Source organism: Dioscorea cayenensis, chromosome 14 (genome assembly GCF_009730915.1).
Source record: "Dioscorea cayenensis subsp. rotundata cultivar TDr96_F1 chromosome 14, TDr96_F1_v2_PseudoChromosome.rev07_lg8_w22 25.fasta, whole genome shotgun sequence".
Lineage (NCBI taxonomy): Eukaryota > Viridiplantae > Streptophyta > Magnoliopsida > Dioscoreales > Dioscoreaceae > Dioscorea > Dioscorea cayenensis.
Window position 1 is genome coordinate 3,885,802 of NC_052484.1, and position 16,659 is coordinate 3,902,460.

At 36.3% G+C, this 16,659-nt stretch overlaps 2 protein-coding genes across 2 annotated transcripts; both read left to right on the forward strand.

Annotated features, from left to right (window-relative positions):
- Positions 1-5,313, forward strand: LOC120275722 (probable alkaline/neutral invertase D). The gene is made up of 5 exons (XM_039282410.1): positions 1-144; positions 796-1,217; positions 2,187-2,618; positions 3,493-4,051; positions 4,760-5,313. Exons 2-5 carry the CDS (start codon positions 846-848, stop codon positions 5,053-5,055), a joined length of 1,659 nt encoding a protein of 552 aa, XP_039138344.1. The 5' UTR covers positions 1-144; positions 796-845; the 3' UTR covers positions 5,056-5,313.
- Positions 5,314-6,885: 1,572 nt separating this feature from the next.
- LOC120275185 lies at positions 6,886-10,255 on the forward strand. The gene is made up of 8 exons (XM_039281707.1): positions 6,886-6,985; positions 7,417-7,610; positions 7,951-8,088; positions 8,230-8,308; positions 9,306-9,377; positions 9,481-9,556; positions 9,634-9,702; positions 9,778-10,255. The coding sequence occupies exons 2-8, from the start codon at positions 7,446-7,448 to the stop codon at positions 9,863-9,865; spliced, it is 687 nt and encodes a 228-aa protein (XP_039137641.1). The 5' UTR covers positions 6,886-6,985; positions 7,417-7,445; the 3' UTR covers positions 9,866-10,255.
- The last annotated feature ends 6,404 nt before the right edge of the window (positions 10,256-16,659 follow it).

Consider the following 16,659-nt stretch of genomic DNA (forward strand, 5'->3'; position numbering starts at 1 on the left):
TCCTTTTTTTTCTCTTCTTTCTTCTTCTCTCCGTCCCTCGTCGGCGTTTCCCGGCGTTTCCCCCGCCGATCTCCTCCGGTTTCTTCGGATCCCTTTGGGTGTTCCTCTGCGAGAGCTCGCCCAGTTCGGATTCGGGTTTTTGAGGTTTGTGGTCTTTGTTTTCTTTTGTTTTTGTGGTTTTGTTGCTTTTTTGGATTTTTTTCAGTTTGATCGGTTTTGGGCGGTGATGTGGGTTCTGATTGGTGAGTTGTTGGGTATTATGTTGGTTTTTTTGATGATTTTTTTTGTGAAATATGTAGGTTTTGTTGGTGTTTTGGCTGGATCTCTTGTGGGATTCGGTGGATTTATGCTTGTTTTGGTTCTGATCTTTGATGATTTTTTTTTTCTTTGCGGTTTTTTCTTAAGGAAATGTGGCTCATTTTGAAGAAAGCGAACTGAAATCGTTGATTTAGTGTAAATTTGTGTGTATGTTTCTTTTTCTTTTTCTGTTTTTGGATTTTTTCTGTGAGGAATTTTTTTGGCCTGTTTTAATTACTGAGTGTTAGTGCTCTAATAAGTATTTAATCTAATCCTGAACAAAGCTCCCCTTTTCTTTTCTAGAAATCTGGAAAATTGCTGTATTTAAGCATATGACGCTCGTTTTTTTTTTTAAGCATTTTTATTTTCCTTACAATCTTGTTTGAATCTTGTTTAAATTACTCTAAAGATGCTCTCTGGAGGTATTGGAATCTATTATTCTATTTTCAAAGTGTTCAAAATGTCTAAACTGTAGGATTGCCTTCTATTGTAATGCAGATAAATATAGTTTGCCTACAACTTTTTCTTAAAAGCTTTAAGGAGGAGTCATGGAGTCTGGCCTCAAGAAGGTGGGGTCATACTGTGCAATTGCAGAGGCTGATGACTTTGATTTGTCGAAACTCCTGGACAAACCAAAGTTGAACATTGAGCGACAAAGGTCATTTGATGAGAGGTCTCTTAGTGAACTTTCTGTCAACATAAGGGCTGTTGATAGTTTTGAGAATATGTATTCCCCCGGAGGTATGCGGTCAGGGTTTGACACACCAGCCTCATCTGCCCGTAACTCGTTTGAGCCACATCCAATGGTGGCAGAGGCTTGGGATGCATTAAGGAAGTCTCTGGTCTACTTCCGTGGCCAGCCCGTTGGGACCATTGCTGCCGTAGATCATGCCTCTGAAGAAGTCTTGAATTATGATCAGGTGATGGGAATTTATTTATTTTGAATTTAATATGGAAGGCTTGCTTGAAGAACAGAATTCACTGAATCGAATCTTGTTTAAAGAATTAAAAATGAGTTCTTTTTGATAGATATGTTGTGGAAAATGAGAAACACAATAGGCAAGGTGCTGTTTAAACTAGGGAAAATGTAAATGTTGCTTTTTTCTATATTAGAAAATTTGCCCTATCTTTCAATCACCCATAAACTACCGTTTATGATAATGTTTGTGATTTGATATGTTTGATAAAAGTGAGCTTCCTTTATTTGATATGTTTGATGAAAATGATCTTCCTTGATGGAAGATATTTAATCAGTTTCTGCCTGTTGCATTCGGTTATGAGAAAATGTTTATTTGGCTAACTTAATTCTTTATACACTTGATGAGAATGAACTTCCCTGACGAATGTATTTGATTGGTTTCTGCACTTTGCATTTTGATTTAGAAATATTTGGTTGACTTAAACTTTTTATGAAGATGTTTGGTTGGTGAAAAGAATGGGATTTAGGACTCTTTTTGATGGAAAATTTGTATTTAATTTGATTGAACTTTGTCTTAATGATCAAAATTAAATATTTCAATATTAAAAACTTATTCTTTGAAATAACAATGAGCTTTAATTAATATTAATAATTTTTAAAATGAATTACTAAATACATTTTATTCAAATAATTACATCTTGTGAAAAAGGTTAATGAGGTGTTTGGTTGACGGGATTGGGTTTATCCCCCAACCAAACACCCTTTATGTGTTAGGCAGAAAAGAATTTCCCTGACAAACATATTTAATAAGTTCCTTCCTGTTGCATTTTCATATGAAAAATGTTAATTTGTCTGAGTTTATTCTTTATATGTTATATTTGTGATTGCATTTCTTGTCAGTACTCTGGCTTTATTAGATGAGACTTATAGGGGAGCTGGCTTTTCACTTTATTGATTATACTGTGTGTAGGTGTTTGTTCGTGACTTTGTTCCAAGTGCTTTGGCTTTCCTAATGAATGGTGAACCTGAGATTGTCAAAAACTTTCTCCTCAAAACTCTCTATCTTCAAGGGTGGGAGAAGAGGATTGATCGTTTCAAGCTTGGAGAAGGTGCTATGCCTGCAAGCTTCAAAGTACTTCATGATCCTGTGAGGAAAATGGATACACTAATTGCAGATTTTGGTGAGAGTGCCATCGGAAGAGTTGCCCCTGTTGACTCTGGATTCTGGTGGATTATTCTTCTCCGCGCCTACACAAAGTCAACTGGAGATTTATCTCTTGCTGAAACGCCTGAATGTCAAAAAGGAATGCGGCTTATATTAGCTTTGTGTTTGTCAGAGGGTTTTGATACGTTTCCTACATTGCTCTGTGCTGATGGCTGCTCAATGATTGATCGAAGAATGGTAAGACCTTTAGATATCACGATCATCGTCATTTTTATCTGTGAATGCATATTATCTTTGGGGAAAAGTTTTACCATCGATCTTGAATTATGATGCTTTCGTTGGATGTTCCATATATCTTATTAATGTTTTATCAATACAATTCATTATACTCACCTCCAGTTATATTTTGTGATAATAGTGGTTCACAATAGCTGTACATTAGATGCAATAAAGTGGCAAAATTTAGATAACGTATGACTTTTGTCTTTTTCTAAGTGCGTTGAAGTCACTGCATGTTGGTGGATTGCGTGAACCGTATTTTTGTATCTGTACTTTATGCTAGCGGTGATATTCTTTGGCCTATATTCAAAGTGCCGAAATTCCCAATGTTAATCAAGCTTAGTATCTTATGATTTGAACTCAAGAATCTCAAAGTGTAAAGACATTATTCATATTGCATCTTAAAAAAAATTTCTGTTTCCATGGTTACTGGTTCTCTTGATGTATTAGTTACAAGCAAATTATTTAGTTAGTTATGCATTTCAATTTTCTGACTATTTCCTGCTCCATGGTTACCGTGAATTACAAAGCGTTGCAACATGTTATAACCACTCAGAATTAATGAATGCCTTCACATGGAATGCATGGTAAAAATATATCGCAAGACATAATGTATTCTCTTTAATATCTATGTTTTCCTCTGCATGGTAGATCTTTTTGTCTGCATCTTGTATTACTATCATGGGTATTGGTGCTTGATAGGCAACCAGTATCACCATTTCCATTCTTGGATGTTACTATATTATAAACCTCACTTGTTTTCTTTGCGGATACATGTTTGATGTTCTATTTTGGCTTGTTTCAATGTTTAACCAATATGGTGGCATTTCAGGGAATTTATGGTTATCCAATTGAGATCCAAGCCCTTTTCTTTATGTCTTTGAGGTGTGCTTTGGCATTGCTTAAACATGATGCAGAAGGAAAGGAGTTCATAGAGAGAATAGTAAAACGTTTGCACGCTTTAAGTTATCACATGAGGAGTTATTTCTGGCTTGACTTTCAGCAGCTCAATGATATATACCGCTATAAGACAGAGGAGTACTCACACACAGCTGTTAACAAATTTAATGTCATCCCTGACTCGATACCAGATTGGGTTTTTGACTTTATGCCAACCCGTGGGGGTTATTTTATTGGAAATGTTAGTCCTGCAAGGATGGATTTCAGATGGTTTGCTCTAGGTAACTGTGTTGCTATTTTATCATCTCTTGCAACCCCAGAGCAATCAGTGGCCATAATGGATCTTATTGAAGAACGTTGGGAAGAGCTCGTTGGAGAAATGCCAATCAAGATTAGTTATCCAGCCATTGAGAGCCATGAATGGAGAATAGTGACTGGCTGTGACCCCAAAAATACCAGATGGAGTTATCACAATGGAGGATCCTGGCCAGGTTAGTGCATTAACCATCATCAGTTATTTTCATTATATAGCATTTTCTTTTTACTAGAGGAATTAACAAATTATTGGCCTCTTATTTTACTGTGGTATTATGCTTAACAAAAGATTTAGTCGGAAGCTGGTAATTAACTTGTACAAAATTTTATTGAAGATTTCATGACCTGCAGATAATCTGCTTCAAGAGCAGTGTTTGTCAGCTTTGAATTTGTGTCGAATGCACTCTTAAGAACTACTATATAAAACTGCTTCCCATCACATGGAAATTTCTGCCCAATGACACTTTTTATGCTAACCAGCCACATGATATTTGTGGCACTTTCTTCTATAGCTGATTCATGTTTACCATTACACATAAATGCAAAACTGAGATTAATTGTTGTTGAAGCCATTAATGTGACGATTACCATCTGGGATTGTGATGATTTAGCATCAGTCGAGTCCTTTTATTTCTTAAGTTGAATGACACATTTAGCTGGTTATCAAGTTAAATTCTGAATTTATTGTGGAAAAGTTAAAACATTAAACAATACCGATTTCTTATTGTGATATGCGATTAATTAATTTCTCTATCTGATTATCATCTCCTTCAAGATTTCATTTGCCATATTATCAGTACTCTGTCATGCCTTGAAATTCCAGAGACAGTCAACTGACCATATATTTTTGCATTTCCCATCTTTTTTCTTTCTTTCTCCTGCAGTGCTTCTTTGGCTGCTCACCGCGGCCTGCATCAAGACAGGTCGTCCACAGATCGCAAGACGAGCAATTGAGCTCGCTGAAAGCCGATTGTTAAAGGACAGCTGGCCAGAGTATTATGACGGAAAGCTCGGAAGATACATCGGCAAACAAGCCAGGAAATTCCAGACATGGTCTATTGCAGGTTATCTAGTGGCAAAGATGATGCTCGAAGATCCTTCGCATTTGGGTATGGTCGCACTGGAGGAGGATAAAGCGATGAAGCCCGTGCTAAAAAGATCGTCCTCATGGACTTGCTGACAGGTTGGAGCGAGAAGATGAAATGGTATACTTACACAATTCTTTGGCAGCAATCTCATATGTTTTCTTGTTCAGTCAGTCCCTTGGCTGGCCGGTTTCCGTTTCATATCGAAAAATCTAGTTTGTACTATATATGTTGTATTGCCAGCGAATTAGAATTCTGAATAAAAGGTTGAGTTTTGTTTACGCGGAGATCGTCTGTATCTCCTTGTAGTTGCAAGAGACTCAGTTTTCTAATGAATTTGTTTTGGTTCTCAATTGCAAGAGACTTGACTTTTACTGATCTTAGTTTCTTATTGTTCTTTATTGCCTTCAGACTTGCATTTTCATCTGCACTTTGTGTAAATTTGATCACCAGTTCATTGCTATATTTATTTATTTATTATGGTTATTATTAACTTTTTCTGTTTGTTGATGTGAGATCAAATATGGACTTTGTTTCTTGTATTTGGTTAAATGAAGAAATTTACTTATTTATTTTTTTAACCATTAAAAAAACCACAAACTTTAGAGTTGTAAAATTATGAACACAAGACACAAAATTATGTAGTACTCTGCAAATGAGCGAGTTTGAGCTGAGTTCGATTGAGTTGAACGAGTTGGGATTGGGTGGAGCTTCTCTTGAAATTGAGTAGCTCTAGCTTAAAATTAATTTTTTTAAAAAGAAACCATATTTAATTATAATTTTAAAAGCTTAAATTCGATTTAATTTAATTTAAAATTAAAAGCAACAATTTAATTTGAGTCGAGTTAACTCCTAACTAAAACCTCAATTAGAACTTATTAATTATGAATAATACAAATTAAATAATATCTTAATATATTATGTAATAATATTCCACTGACATAAACACACTTTTTTATTATTATTAACAGATATCAATCATACATTGGAAGGGAGTTGAACCTTCAACTTCCCACCTAAAATTTAAATATTTTATTCTATTTAGCCGTGATTATATAAATAATTTTTTCCTAAATTTTTTTTTTTCAGTGACAAAAATAGAAGTACCCAAAAATCTTAACAAGTAAATCATGATTTTGGTAAAAAAAGGAACTTGCATCCAAAGAATTTGGAGATACTACCACCATCAATGAGCCAATCATCTTTAATAAGATATGGCCTTTTTTTAGACTCTAGACAGAATTTTTTTATAATTAAGGTAGAAAAAGCACTTACTTTTTATGAAAAAAAATATTGACTAATAAAGTTAGTGGGCACAATTTTAACGTTTTTAATTGATTCATAATAATAATAATAATAATAATAATAATAATAATAATAATATGAAGATGATGTTTTTCTTTTACATTTTTAAAAAGTAAATTTACATTAGGGATATTAGCGTATGCATTCTTAAAAAGATTATGGTATACCTCCCAATCACTATTAAATATTTTTTTTATAAAATTAATTTTAATTTGTTTAACCTGTTAATATACGAAATCTATTTATTCTAAATGGATCATTTTATGAGTATATATATATATATAAATTATTAGTGACTATAATTCTATCAAAATTAGACTTTATAAATATATTGATTAGTTTTCCAATATTTAAAGAGCATAAGCAATATTAAATTAGTTTTCTTTACCCAAAACATCACAAAGTATATTGCTTTATTCACCAAATATCAGGACCAAAATTAAAAATAAATAAATAAATAAATAAATAAATAAATGAAGGGGATCATTGAAATGTTTGAAATATTAAAATGTAAAAATTAATTATAAATTTTTAATGGACAAGAACGTAAAAAATCCCACGCTTCATTTTTTTTTTTAACTTTTTAATAATGACGAGAAAAATAGAAAACAAATATATTAAAAAAAAGAAAAAAAAAGGAAAAAAAATGCTTCTTTTATCCTCCTCATTCTCCTCTCCCTGAGATCATCGACCTTTTGAGGGTTTTGAAGATCCAAGAAGGTAATTTTTCTCTTGTTTTCTATAACTCTTCTACTGATTTGATGTGTTTTGCTCGGATCTGGTGAGGTTTTCTTCAAATCTGTGAATTTTTCTTTTTTTCTTTTTACCAGATGTCCTGTTTTATGGTTGATCATGCGATTACAACCATGTACAGTTTATTGAATTTGGAACTGTTTAATTTACGTATTTATGTGAGATTATGAATCATATGATCTGAATTTTGATTTATTTTTGGATGTTTCTCTTGATTTCTGGCATTCCAATTTCTTTTGTGGAAGGAGTTGTTCAATTTCTCCTTTCTAGGGTTTGTTTGAACAAGCAATTGCTATTTTTGTGAAGATTATTGAATTTGAAGCTGTTAAATTTAACCTATTTATGTGACAACACGATCTGAAATCTGCTTTACTTTCTGCTGGTGTTTCTTTTGATAGAAAAGGAATTGAGCTCTGTTGTTGGGGAGATGGGGAAGAGAAAAATCCCTACTTTGTTGGATCTATGTATTCAGACGGCGATCGATAACCTTAGATACATTGGGGATGTTGGAGAACTGGAATTGTACTTGTTGAAGGATATTTTGCCGCATTGCACCATTGATCAGTTGATGCACATTGAGGACTCTACTGAAGTATGTATCAATTTCCATTGTGCTTGGATTAGTGGAAATGGAAAGGAAGAGAAGAAAATAATGGACAATTCTTTGCTTATTCATTTTCCAGTAAAACACGTACGCGCACACACACACACACACACTATATATATATATATATATATATCATTCTTGTGTTAATTTGAATTAAGTTAAGATGGATGAGAATATGGAAGTCAATGTAATTGATAACATGTTTTTTTGTTTCCTTTCCTTGTCATCATTGGCCATTCTTTATTTTAGCATCCTTCAGAGATGATAGCTGGTGTTCTTTGATTTGTTTTGAGTGACTTTGTTGCGTTTGATGAAATTTTTTCAGGGAAGGGACCTTAGTCCAGTGACAGATCGTTTGTGGAAGAGGTTTTATGTGCAGCAATTTGGAGAAGATAATGCAAATCTTGTTATCAAGAGGATGAAGCAAAGGGATCTTGTGTTCAAGTGGAGACAACTCTTTGAGGTCTTAGTCCATTGTTGAACATTGAACAACCTTTCTTTTGTTTTTTTTAATGTTATGTTAATCAACTTGGTTTTATATTTTGGATTTGAGATTGGCTTGAATCTGTGTTTTTCTGTTTTTTTCTTGTTGATTTTTGTGTAGGCAAAGACGAAGGAGAGGGAAGAAGCTCAACAGAAATTGAGTGAGAAACTCAAGCAACGATATGCGGAAGAGCAAGCTAGTGAGTTCATTTTGATCCTTTATAGCACATGATTACACTTGGTTAACACTTTTATGTTGCATTTGGTTACAGCGTATTGTCATATGACCTTAAACTAAGATGATGACTAAATGGTCACATTAGCATTGAGCCAAGAAATCTGAAATATCTGTTTAGAGTAATTTGAACATGATATGGATTTTGATCTTGCTTGTGAATTTAATAATTTCAAGACCAATTCCATACATGGAGTGGATAAATATGTGGACAGACTATGAGAAGTCCTTTTGCATAAGTTTTCATTCTGTTTTCATTTGGGTGTACCCATAAACAAATAGAACTGAAGAGTAAGTCAACTGACCTTTTACTCTGTACATGCAACTGGTCTTGTGATTTGGGTTTCTATCTTAATCAACTTAAAAATGGAGGTCAGCAACCATGCATAGCTTTCTACTCTGTTTCTCTATTGGGTCCTTTTACTTAAGAGTTGTACACTCTTGGCGGTTACACTGTTAAATTGATGAGTTTCGTGATATTATTAAAGGCTACAAGCAATGATGTAGAAACAAAATTGGCACCAATTTCACTTACTAAAAGAATTTCTGGATGAGTATTGAATGAAATGGAAGATTGTACTGATTAAATGTAGTTGCTCAGGGTGGTTTCAGGCTGTGACCAGATTGATAAGATGGTACCTCTCTGTCTTGGAAATGTTCACTTTGCTGAGTCTAATTTTGCTTGCCAATGCTTGCACTGATTGTTTAAACGTCAAGAGGCACAAAACTAAAGGCATGAAGTATCAGCCTCAAGAATTTTTAGTTCATGATACTTAAAAGTACATACATTTTTATAATTATTTCAATATTCATTTGAGAAAACAGAAATGCAGAAGCTGGTAACTTCTGTGAAGATAGAGAAACAATCATCTCAAAAATATTCCCAAATATGTGAAGATATCAAGTATGAGGTCGTCCTTTGCTTAATTATTTATTTATTTTCATTTCCATTTCCATTTCAGAGAAGCAAAGCCGGCAAATAAAAATTTGTGCTAAAGTTCCACCTTCAAGCTCTAAAAGAGGCTTTTTTGGAGGTATTCCATTCACTATCTTAATTAATTTATAAGAGAAAAGGTAAAAGGTAAAACTAGCAAGAGATTGTTGCTTTGAAGTTATAATATAGAAGCATGCTTTCAGGTGGTGGATCTGGCTATGATGTTTCCAATGTGAAGAGTAACCTGATGAAGAAGGCGAAATTGGAGTATCTTAACAGGTATATAGATACTTATCACTCGCTTTACTTTATGCTTTGTATATTCAACAAATCAAGAATGATTTATATGCTTGCAGTCATGAGGCAAAAGTACATGCAATTATTCGTAAAAATGCATTACAAACTAAAAGCATGCCTCCTCCAAGGTAAGCTCCCCATTTTGTTTCTTTTTTCTCAATCCCTCTTTCATGTATTCATTGATGGTGCTGTTTCTTTCACAGTATTCCTCGGTCATCAAAGCCGGGAAGTTTTCTTGGAAAGGGTCCGGCAACGAGTTCCAAACCACCGAAGCCGATGGGAAGGGGATGAATCTGCAGTTACTAGGCACAGTGAGAAATCAATGGCTGAGTTGTGCATCAAATGGGTTGTTGTTTTCTGGTTTAGATATATACTGTTTCTATCCCCATTTGAGAAGGGAAACAAAGTGTACATCATATTGTTTTTCATTTTCAAGTATAATCTGTTTTTCTTTCTCAATAGCAGAAGTTGCAATTAAGATTCTTGGATGGGTAAACAGAATTTTGCAAGGGCCTTTTGCACATTTACCCTTCTAAAATATCATAAATGCATTATATATATATGCAATTATGAGATTTCCAAGGATGTACCTATAAAAAATAAATTTCTTTTTAAGGAAATGTTGACAGAGACATTGCATACAAGATTTAAGGGAGAATAGAGGAAAAGAAAAGAAGACAAGGACAAAGATTGTTTCTCTATGTCTATGATAGCTCTGTTTTGGTGAAAAGGGTGCAAGTTTTTAATAAATAGCTCTGTTGGCTTTATTGGCTTTGTTTTCTTTGTTGTTCTTTTTAATAAATAGCTGCTATGTGCAGTTCTTTTTCCAAAAAGAAAAAAAAGAAAAAAAAATGCAAGTTTTTTGAAGTATTGTTACAATAATCAATATCTTTGCCCAAGTCTCTATTTGTTTAAATTAAAAAAATTTAACAACTTTGGTGGCAAGCCTTCTTCCAAATATGGCAATAGAAATAGATGATTTTTTTTTTTTTTGGGTTGAAATCTTTAATAGCAAATTTTCTGAAACATTTGATATTTAAGTTTGAGGTATATAACCTTTTCTTTAATAAAATTATGATTTTTATTTGAACAGTTTGCTGCAAATGGCTCAAGGCAAACCTGTCATCTCAACTATAATAAATTATATATAAAAAAAACCTTTATTTTTTTAACAACAATTCTTACAATTTAATTATTTTAGCCAACCATTTTCACCCCTAAAATAGTACCACCACAATCTTTGATTTGATTATTTGTTTCAGCTGCTTTCGAAGAGAAATCTCTCATATTTTTATTAATTCAAACTTTCTCCCATGTCCTCCTGATTCTTAATGCCAAAACTCTAACATATTGTCCTCCAATGTAATTAGATATTTGTTACGATGAATAAGGTTATATTTGTTGGGCACAAAGGGAAAATACCAATGAATTAGAATGAGGATTTTGAGTAGAACTATTCATGGGCCGGGCTGGGCTGGTCTATAATTTCTAAAATTCTAGTTTGCCCAAGCCCGGCCTGACCCAATAATATGGGCTTTAACTTTTGCCAGAATTCACCTATACTTGATGACCCTCAAACCCGTTCAAATAGGTTTTTCATCAAATAATCAATAAGTTATAAACAATAATATTAATCTGAAAATATTAATATGTGAACATTACTAAATATTATTTTACAAAACACATTAAAATTAAAATACTAAATTCACAACTTTATTCAATCACAAAAACTAAAATTTAAACCATTATAATCAATGGAATCAATAATAAATATATATTTTATAAGTATACACATAACTAATTAATAAATAATTAATGACAATTCAAACCATTATATAAAACTATATACAAAACTAATTAATAAATATATTTTATAATTCGAGCCGGGCCCGGGTTTTTTACAATAAAATCAAACCACACCTGATTTTAAAATGAGCTCTTATTTTTACCCAAGGCTTGGTTATTGGGTCTTATATATTTGTTTAAACCATCTTATTTTTTAGGCAAGCCTTCGGGGTTAGGCGGGTAGCCCGGCCCTTGAACAGGTCTAATTTTGAGACATGAAAGAAGAAATGAAAAAAAAAAAGAACATAGAACTTTTTCAATTGGACAAGCTTACGTACTTAGTGAGCACTTCTTAGTTTGGCCTAAGCTTGATTTGCTTGCTTATACCACCATCAACCTAGTCTTTTTAAAAAGAACCTCAAGGGTTAATGAATTAATAACAAAAAAAAGATATAGAGCACTGAGAAGGTTTACAAAAATAAAAACAGGCACATCAAAACAAGAAGACATAATCCAACTAGAAGAGGAACCCATCCGCAGTGAAGACATTCATGATCCAGCGAGGAAGGTCGCGGCCGAAAAGAAAAAAGATTTAACGTGGAGAAGTTGAGACCGAATGAGGCTAAGTGAACAGCAGGCATCATCCATTGCCGAGGTATGCAGTGAATACGTGGGGAGTCATGGACGTTCAGAAGGATTCTAATGGCTTCAATCTGCGAGCGGAATCGCCAAGTGATGACTGGCTCGGGAGTAAAGATAGTAGAGGTGATTGTGGGAGACTGAACAAATATATGCTTGATGTGAAACCCATGAACGAGAGCTGACTGAAGAGCAGCAGTGATGGCGGAGAGATCCTCCAGAGATGAATCATTCACCGTGAAAGAGAAACAACCTGCAGATTTTACAACATAGTTAGTATTGGTGATAAAGAAACCAGTGGAACATACCTCAGAGGCTTGCTGAACACAAGAGTAAGTGAACAAAATGAAGTCTTGAGACATTGGGATATTGTTCAGAATGAGCTTTTGCCCGAGCAGGCTTCCCCTGCAATCAGTGTACTCTTGCACATGAGCAATCGCTCTACAAACAACAGTGGGGACATTAAGATGAGCATTGCGGAAGATAACATCACAACGGGATTTCCAAATCATCCAAGCGGTTGCAGAGATAACAGAAATAATGTGAGTTGAGAAACCTCCCTCAGTAACCCAGAGACCAGAACCAAAACCAAGCGGGAAGTGGATGTAAGTATTTATTTTCAGACTGAGGTATGCCCAGACCTGCTTGGCTTTGGGACAGTGACAAAATAAGTGATCGATAGTTTCAGAGGAAAGGCCGCACAGCTGGCAAGGGATATCAGGGCCAAGATTCAAATAAGATAGAAAGTTAGAAGTAGACAATCGGCCATGAAGGAGTGTCCAGATAAAATGTTTGGTTCTGGGGGCAATATATAGTTTCCAGATTAATCTCCAGCCGTGCCAAGGATCCACCTGAGGCACTCTGTGATTAAGATATGCATAGACAGATGAAGAAATTTTATGATGCTTAGATGGGGGAGACCAAGCCCAATGATTAAGAGAAACAAAATCAATAGAGACAAAGCTCAAACTTTGCAAATTCAAATTAGGACCAAACACATGTTGCAACGCGGTCTCACACCAACGTTCCCCAACGATAACATCATAAATAGTAATATTGAAGTCGATCAAGCTCATGTTAAAAAAAGTCGGTTTGACAGCAATCGGAGTGTCAAAAATCCAAGGGTCCCAGAAAAAGGAGGTAAGAGAGGGATTAATCGAAATTATGCGACAACAGGATTTGATATGAACAACAACGTTAAAAAGACTTAGAAAAAACCACAAACACTTCGCGGGAGCAGAGTGACTCCAAAAGTTCACATTACCGTATTTGAACCTAGCAATGTCAGCCCAAATCTTATCCTCCATATTTAAATAGCCGAAAACATGTTTGGCCAAAAGAGAAAATTTGACAAGAGAAAGGTTGCAGATCCCTAAACCCCCCTCAGGCTTACCTTCACACATGATATTCCAATTCACATTATGGATGCCCGATCCATTGCAATTCCGGCTCCAATAGAACTTCCTAACAGCTTTAGTAATCACAGAGATGACCCCCTCAGGAATAGAATAAACAGAAAGGAAGTAGATAGGAATGGAAAGCAGAGAGGAGTTAATTAAGGTGGCTTTCGCAGCGAAGGAAAGGTTAAAATTACTCCAGCGATTGCAATGATGTCGGATTTTGTCAACCAGTGGATTAAAAGTGGAAGCGGCAAGACGTTTGGGAGAAATGAAAATTCCAAGGTATTTAAATGGGAAGGAAGCCTGGGATAGGTTTAAGATAGAACAGATGCGAGAAGACACATGTTTATTACACCAGGAAGGAAAAAAGATTTGGGACTTAGAAAGATTAGCACGTTGACCGGAAAAAAGAGCCATAAATGTTAAGACACAAATTGATACTCCTGGTGACGCGTCTAGAGGCATGAGTAACCACAATTAGATCGTCGGCGTACATAAGATGGTTGAAATTAGAATGAAGATTTTGGCAAAAACCGGGAATAGAACCATTAGAAAGACCGGAATTGAACAAAGAGGTAAGAACTTGAGAAACCATAATAAATAAATAAGAGGAAATAGGGTCTCCTTGACGAACTCCCCTGGACTAGAAGAACCAAGGGGAAGAGCGACCATTGATTAAAATAGAGAAAGAACAAGAATGTAAACAAGTAGAAATCCAGGAAATCCAAAGCGCTGGGAAGTTCATACGGACAAGAACAGCAAGAATTGCACTCCAATTAACGGTGTCGTACGCTTTTTCAATATCAAGTTTGATAATCATCCTAGGGGGGTTTTTAGAGTCTGTTTCTAAAGAATGAACGATCTCTTGAACAGCAATAATGTTATCAAACGAGCACCGGCCAGAAACGAATCCAGCTTGCTCTCGACCAATCAAATTTGGGAGAACGAGCTTCAATCGATTAGCCAAGAGCTTAGAGATAATCTTAAAGTTCACGTTACAGAGAGAAATAGGACGAAAATCCGAAACTGATTTGGGTCTATCCTTCTTGGGTATAAGAGTAATAAATGTTTTACCCCACGAAGAAGGAAGAACCGCATTATCGAAGAAAAAACGAATAGCCGAAAACAAATGATCACCGATAACAGGCCAAATTTTTTTGTAAAACTCCACGTTAAAACCGTCGGGGCCAGGAGACTTACCAGTAGGAAGATCCAAAATAGTTTGAAAGACTTCCTCCTTAGTAACCTCCCGAGTAAGGGAAGCAGCGTCAAGGTCGGAGATACAAGGGAAAGGACTAGGAAAATTATCGAAAAAATTGCCTGAGTCGGTTGACGTGGTACACCAGAGATTTTGATAGAAATCAAGGAAAGCGTTCATAATGTTGGACTGGTCCTGACAACGATTGCCGAAAGCATCCTCAACCTGAGCAATGGAATTATTATGAGCACGAATTCTAGTCATAGCGTGGAAATAGCCAGTGTTCTTATCACCATCCTTGAGCCACGACAAGTGGGCACGCTGAGCCCAAATGTTACAATTCTGACGCTGCAAGACCAATAGGTTAGAATATGAATCCATGAGGAGATTTTGAGAGACGAGATTAAAATCGGAGTGTTCAAGGATACTAATATCAGCTTCCAAGTTCGACAAATCAGTCTCAATCTTATTGATACCGCTTCTACGCCACCTACAAAGATTATGTCGGGCACAGGAGAGCAGGTGAGCAAAGGCATGCATGGGGTTGCCGTGAGTAGGCTGACTCCAGGCCTCTCGAACAGCGTCGTGGCATCCTAAAAAATCGAACCAGACATTATTAAACCGGAATATGTTATTGAAGGAAGGATGAGAAGGAGAAGAGTTAATAAAAAGAGGAGAATGATCCGAGAAGACACGGGGGAGGTGCTTTAGCGAGTTGATCCGGAATAAATCAGCCCAAGCGAGGTTGATCAGACCCCTATCTAGTCTGGCCCAACGGCGAGCAAGCCCCAGTTGGTTGTTGCACTAGGTAAAGAGAGGGCCAGAAAAATTGAGATCGAACAAATTGTTATTCTCCACGAAATCACCAAAGGACCGAGACTTTCTTTGATAATGAAAAAAGGAACCCCCCATATGCTCATCCCTGTGAAGAATGGAGTTGAAGTCGCCCACGACAAGCCAGGGGACCTGCAAAGCAGAAAGTTTAGAGAGCTCTTGCCACAAGAAACATTGGCTTTTGAAGCGAGAGGAGTTATAAATAACAGAAATAATAAAAGAATTTAAGTTATTATGAGAAACAATGATATGGAGAGCCCGCCGGGAAGCAGCGATGGGAGTGACAACGCCAATGGATTTAGACCACATCACAATGATGCCGCCAGAAAAACCATCAGAGAGGATCGCAGCCCAATCCCAACTTCGGGGGACTTTCCTGCAAAAATGCTCAACTCTCTCAGAATTCGCTCTGGTTTCGACAAGACAAACAATATCAGGCTTATGCATTTTAATAAGACGAAAAACCCGAGAAGAGGTATCTCCGGCAGAGACCCCCTGCAGTTCCAGCATATTGTTTTAACTGAACTCATAAAAACCATAAAAGAAGGTAAATGGAGAAGCACTTCCAAAAAAAAGGATACACTAGAGACGCCTAAGGACAAGGCTCTCCTGGTCCCAGTTTCCCCTACTAGATCCTTTTCGAACAAGAGCGTCGCGACGGGCCTCAGACTGGTACTGATAGAGGGTCATGTCATCATCAGGGCATTCGTCCGAAGGGGCTTCCTCAGACATATCTTCATCTTCGTCTTCACCCGAGGAGTCGTCATCTTGACTACCATCTTCATCCATTTCCTCCTCGTCGAGAGCGTTAGAGACTTTGTCAACAAGAGTGGAATGTGGAATGGTGTCTGAACGAGATGTAACGTCTAAAGATGGCTTTAACGAAGATCGAAGCACAGGGGGTGGAGAGCCAGAACGGCGAGATCCTCCACCTCTCGCTTTGCGTGGGGATATGGGAATAGGAGACTCGTGAAGAAGAGGAGACTCGTGAAGGGATGGGGCGGGTGTCAGAGCGCACAGAGGGGGTTCTCCACTACCTTGGAACTCACAAGCGTAGGGTGTGACTTCGGGAGGCGAAGGGGCAACGGGCGGGCTAGTGGAGAGGCATTGATTAGGTAACTGTTCGGCGACAACGCCAGCATTGGACGTGACAGGAGAAGAGATGGGCCGTCCACTAAGAGATGCTCTCCTCCCGCCACGTAAGCTACGCATGTCAGAGCCTTGGGACA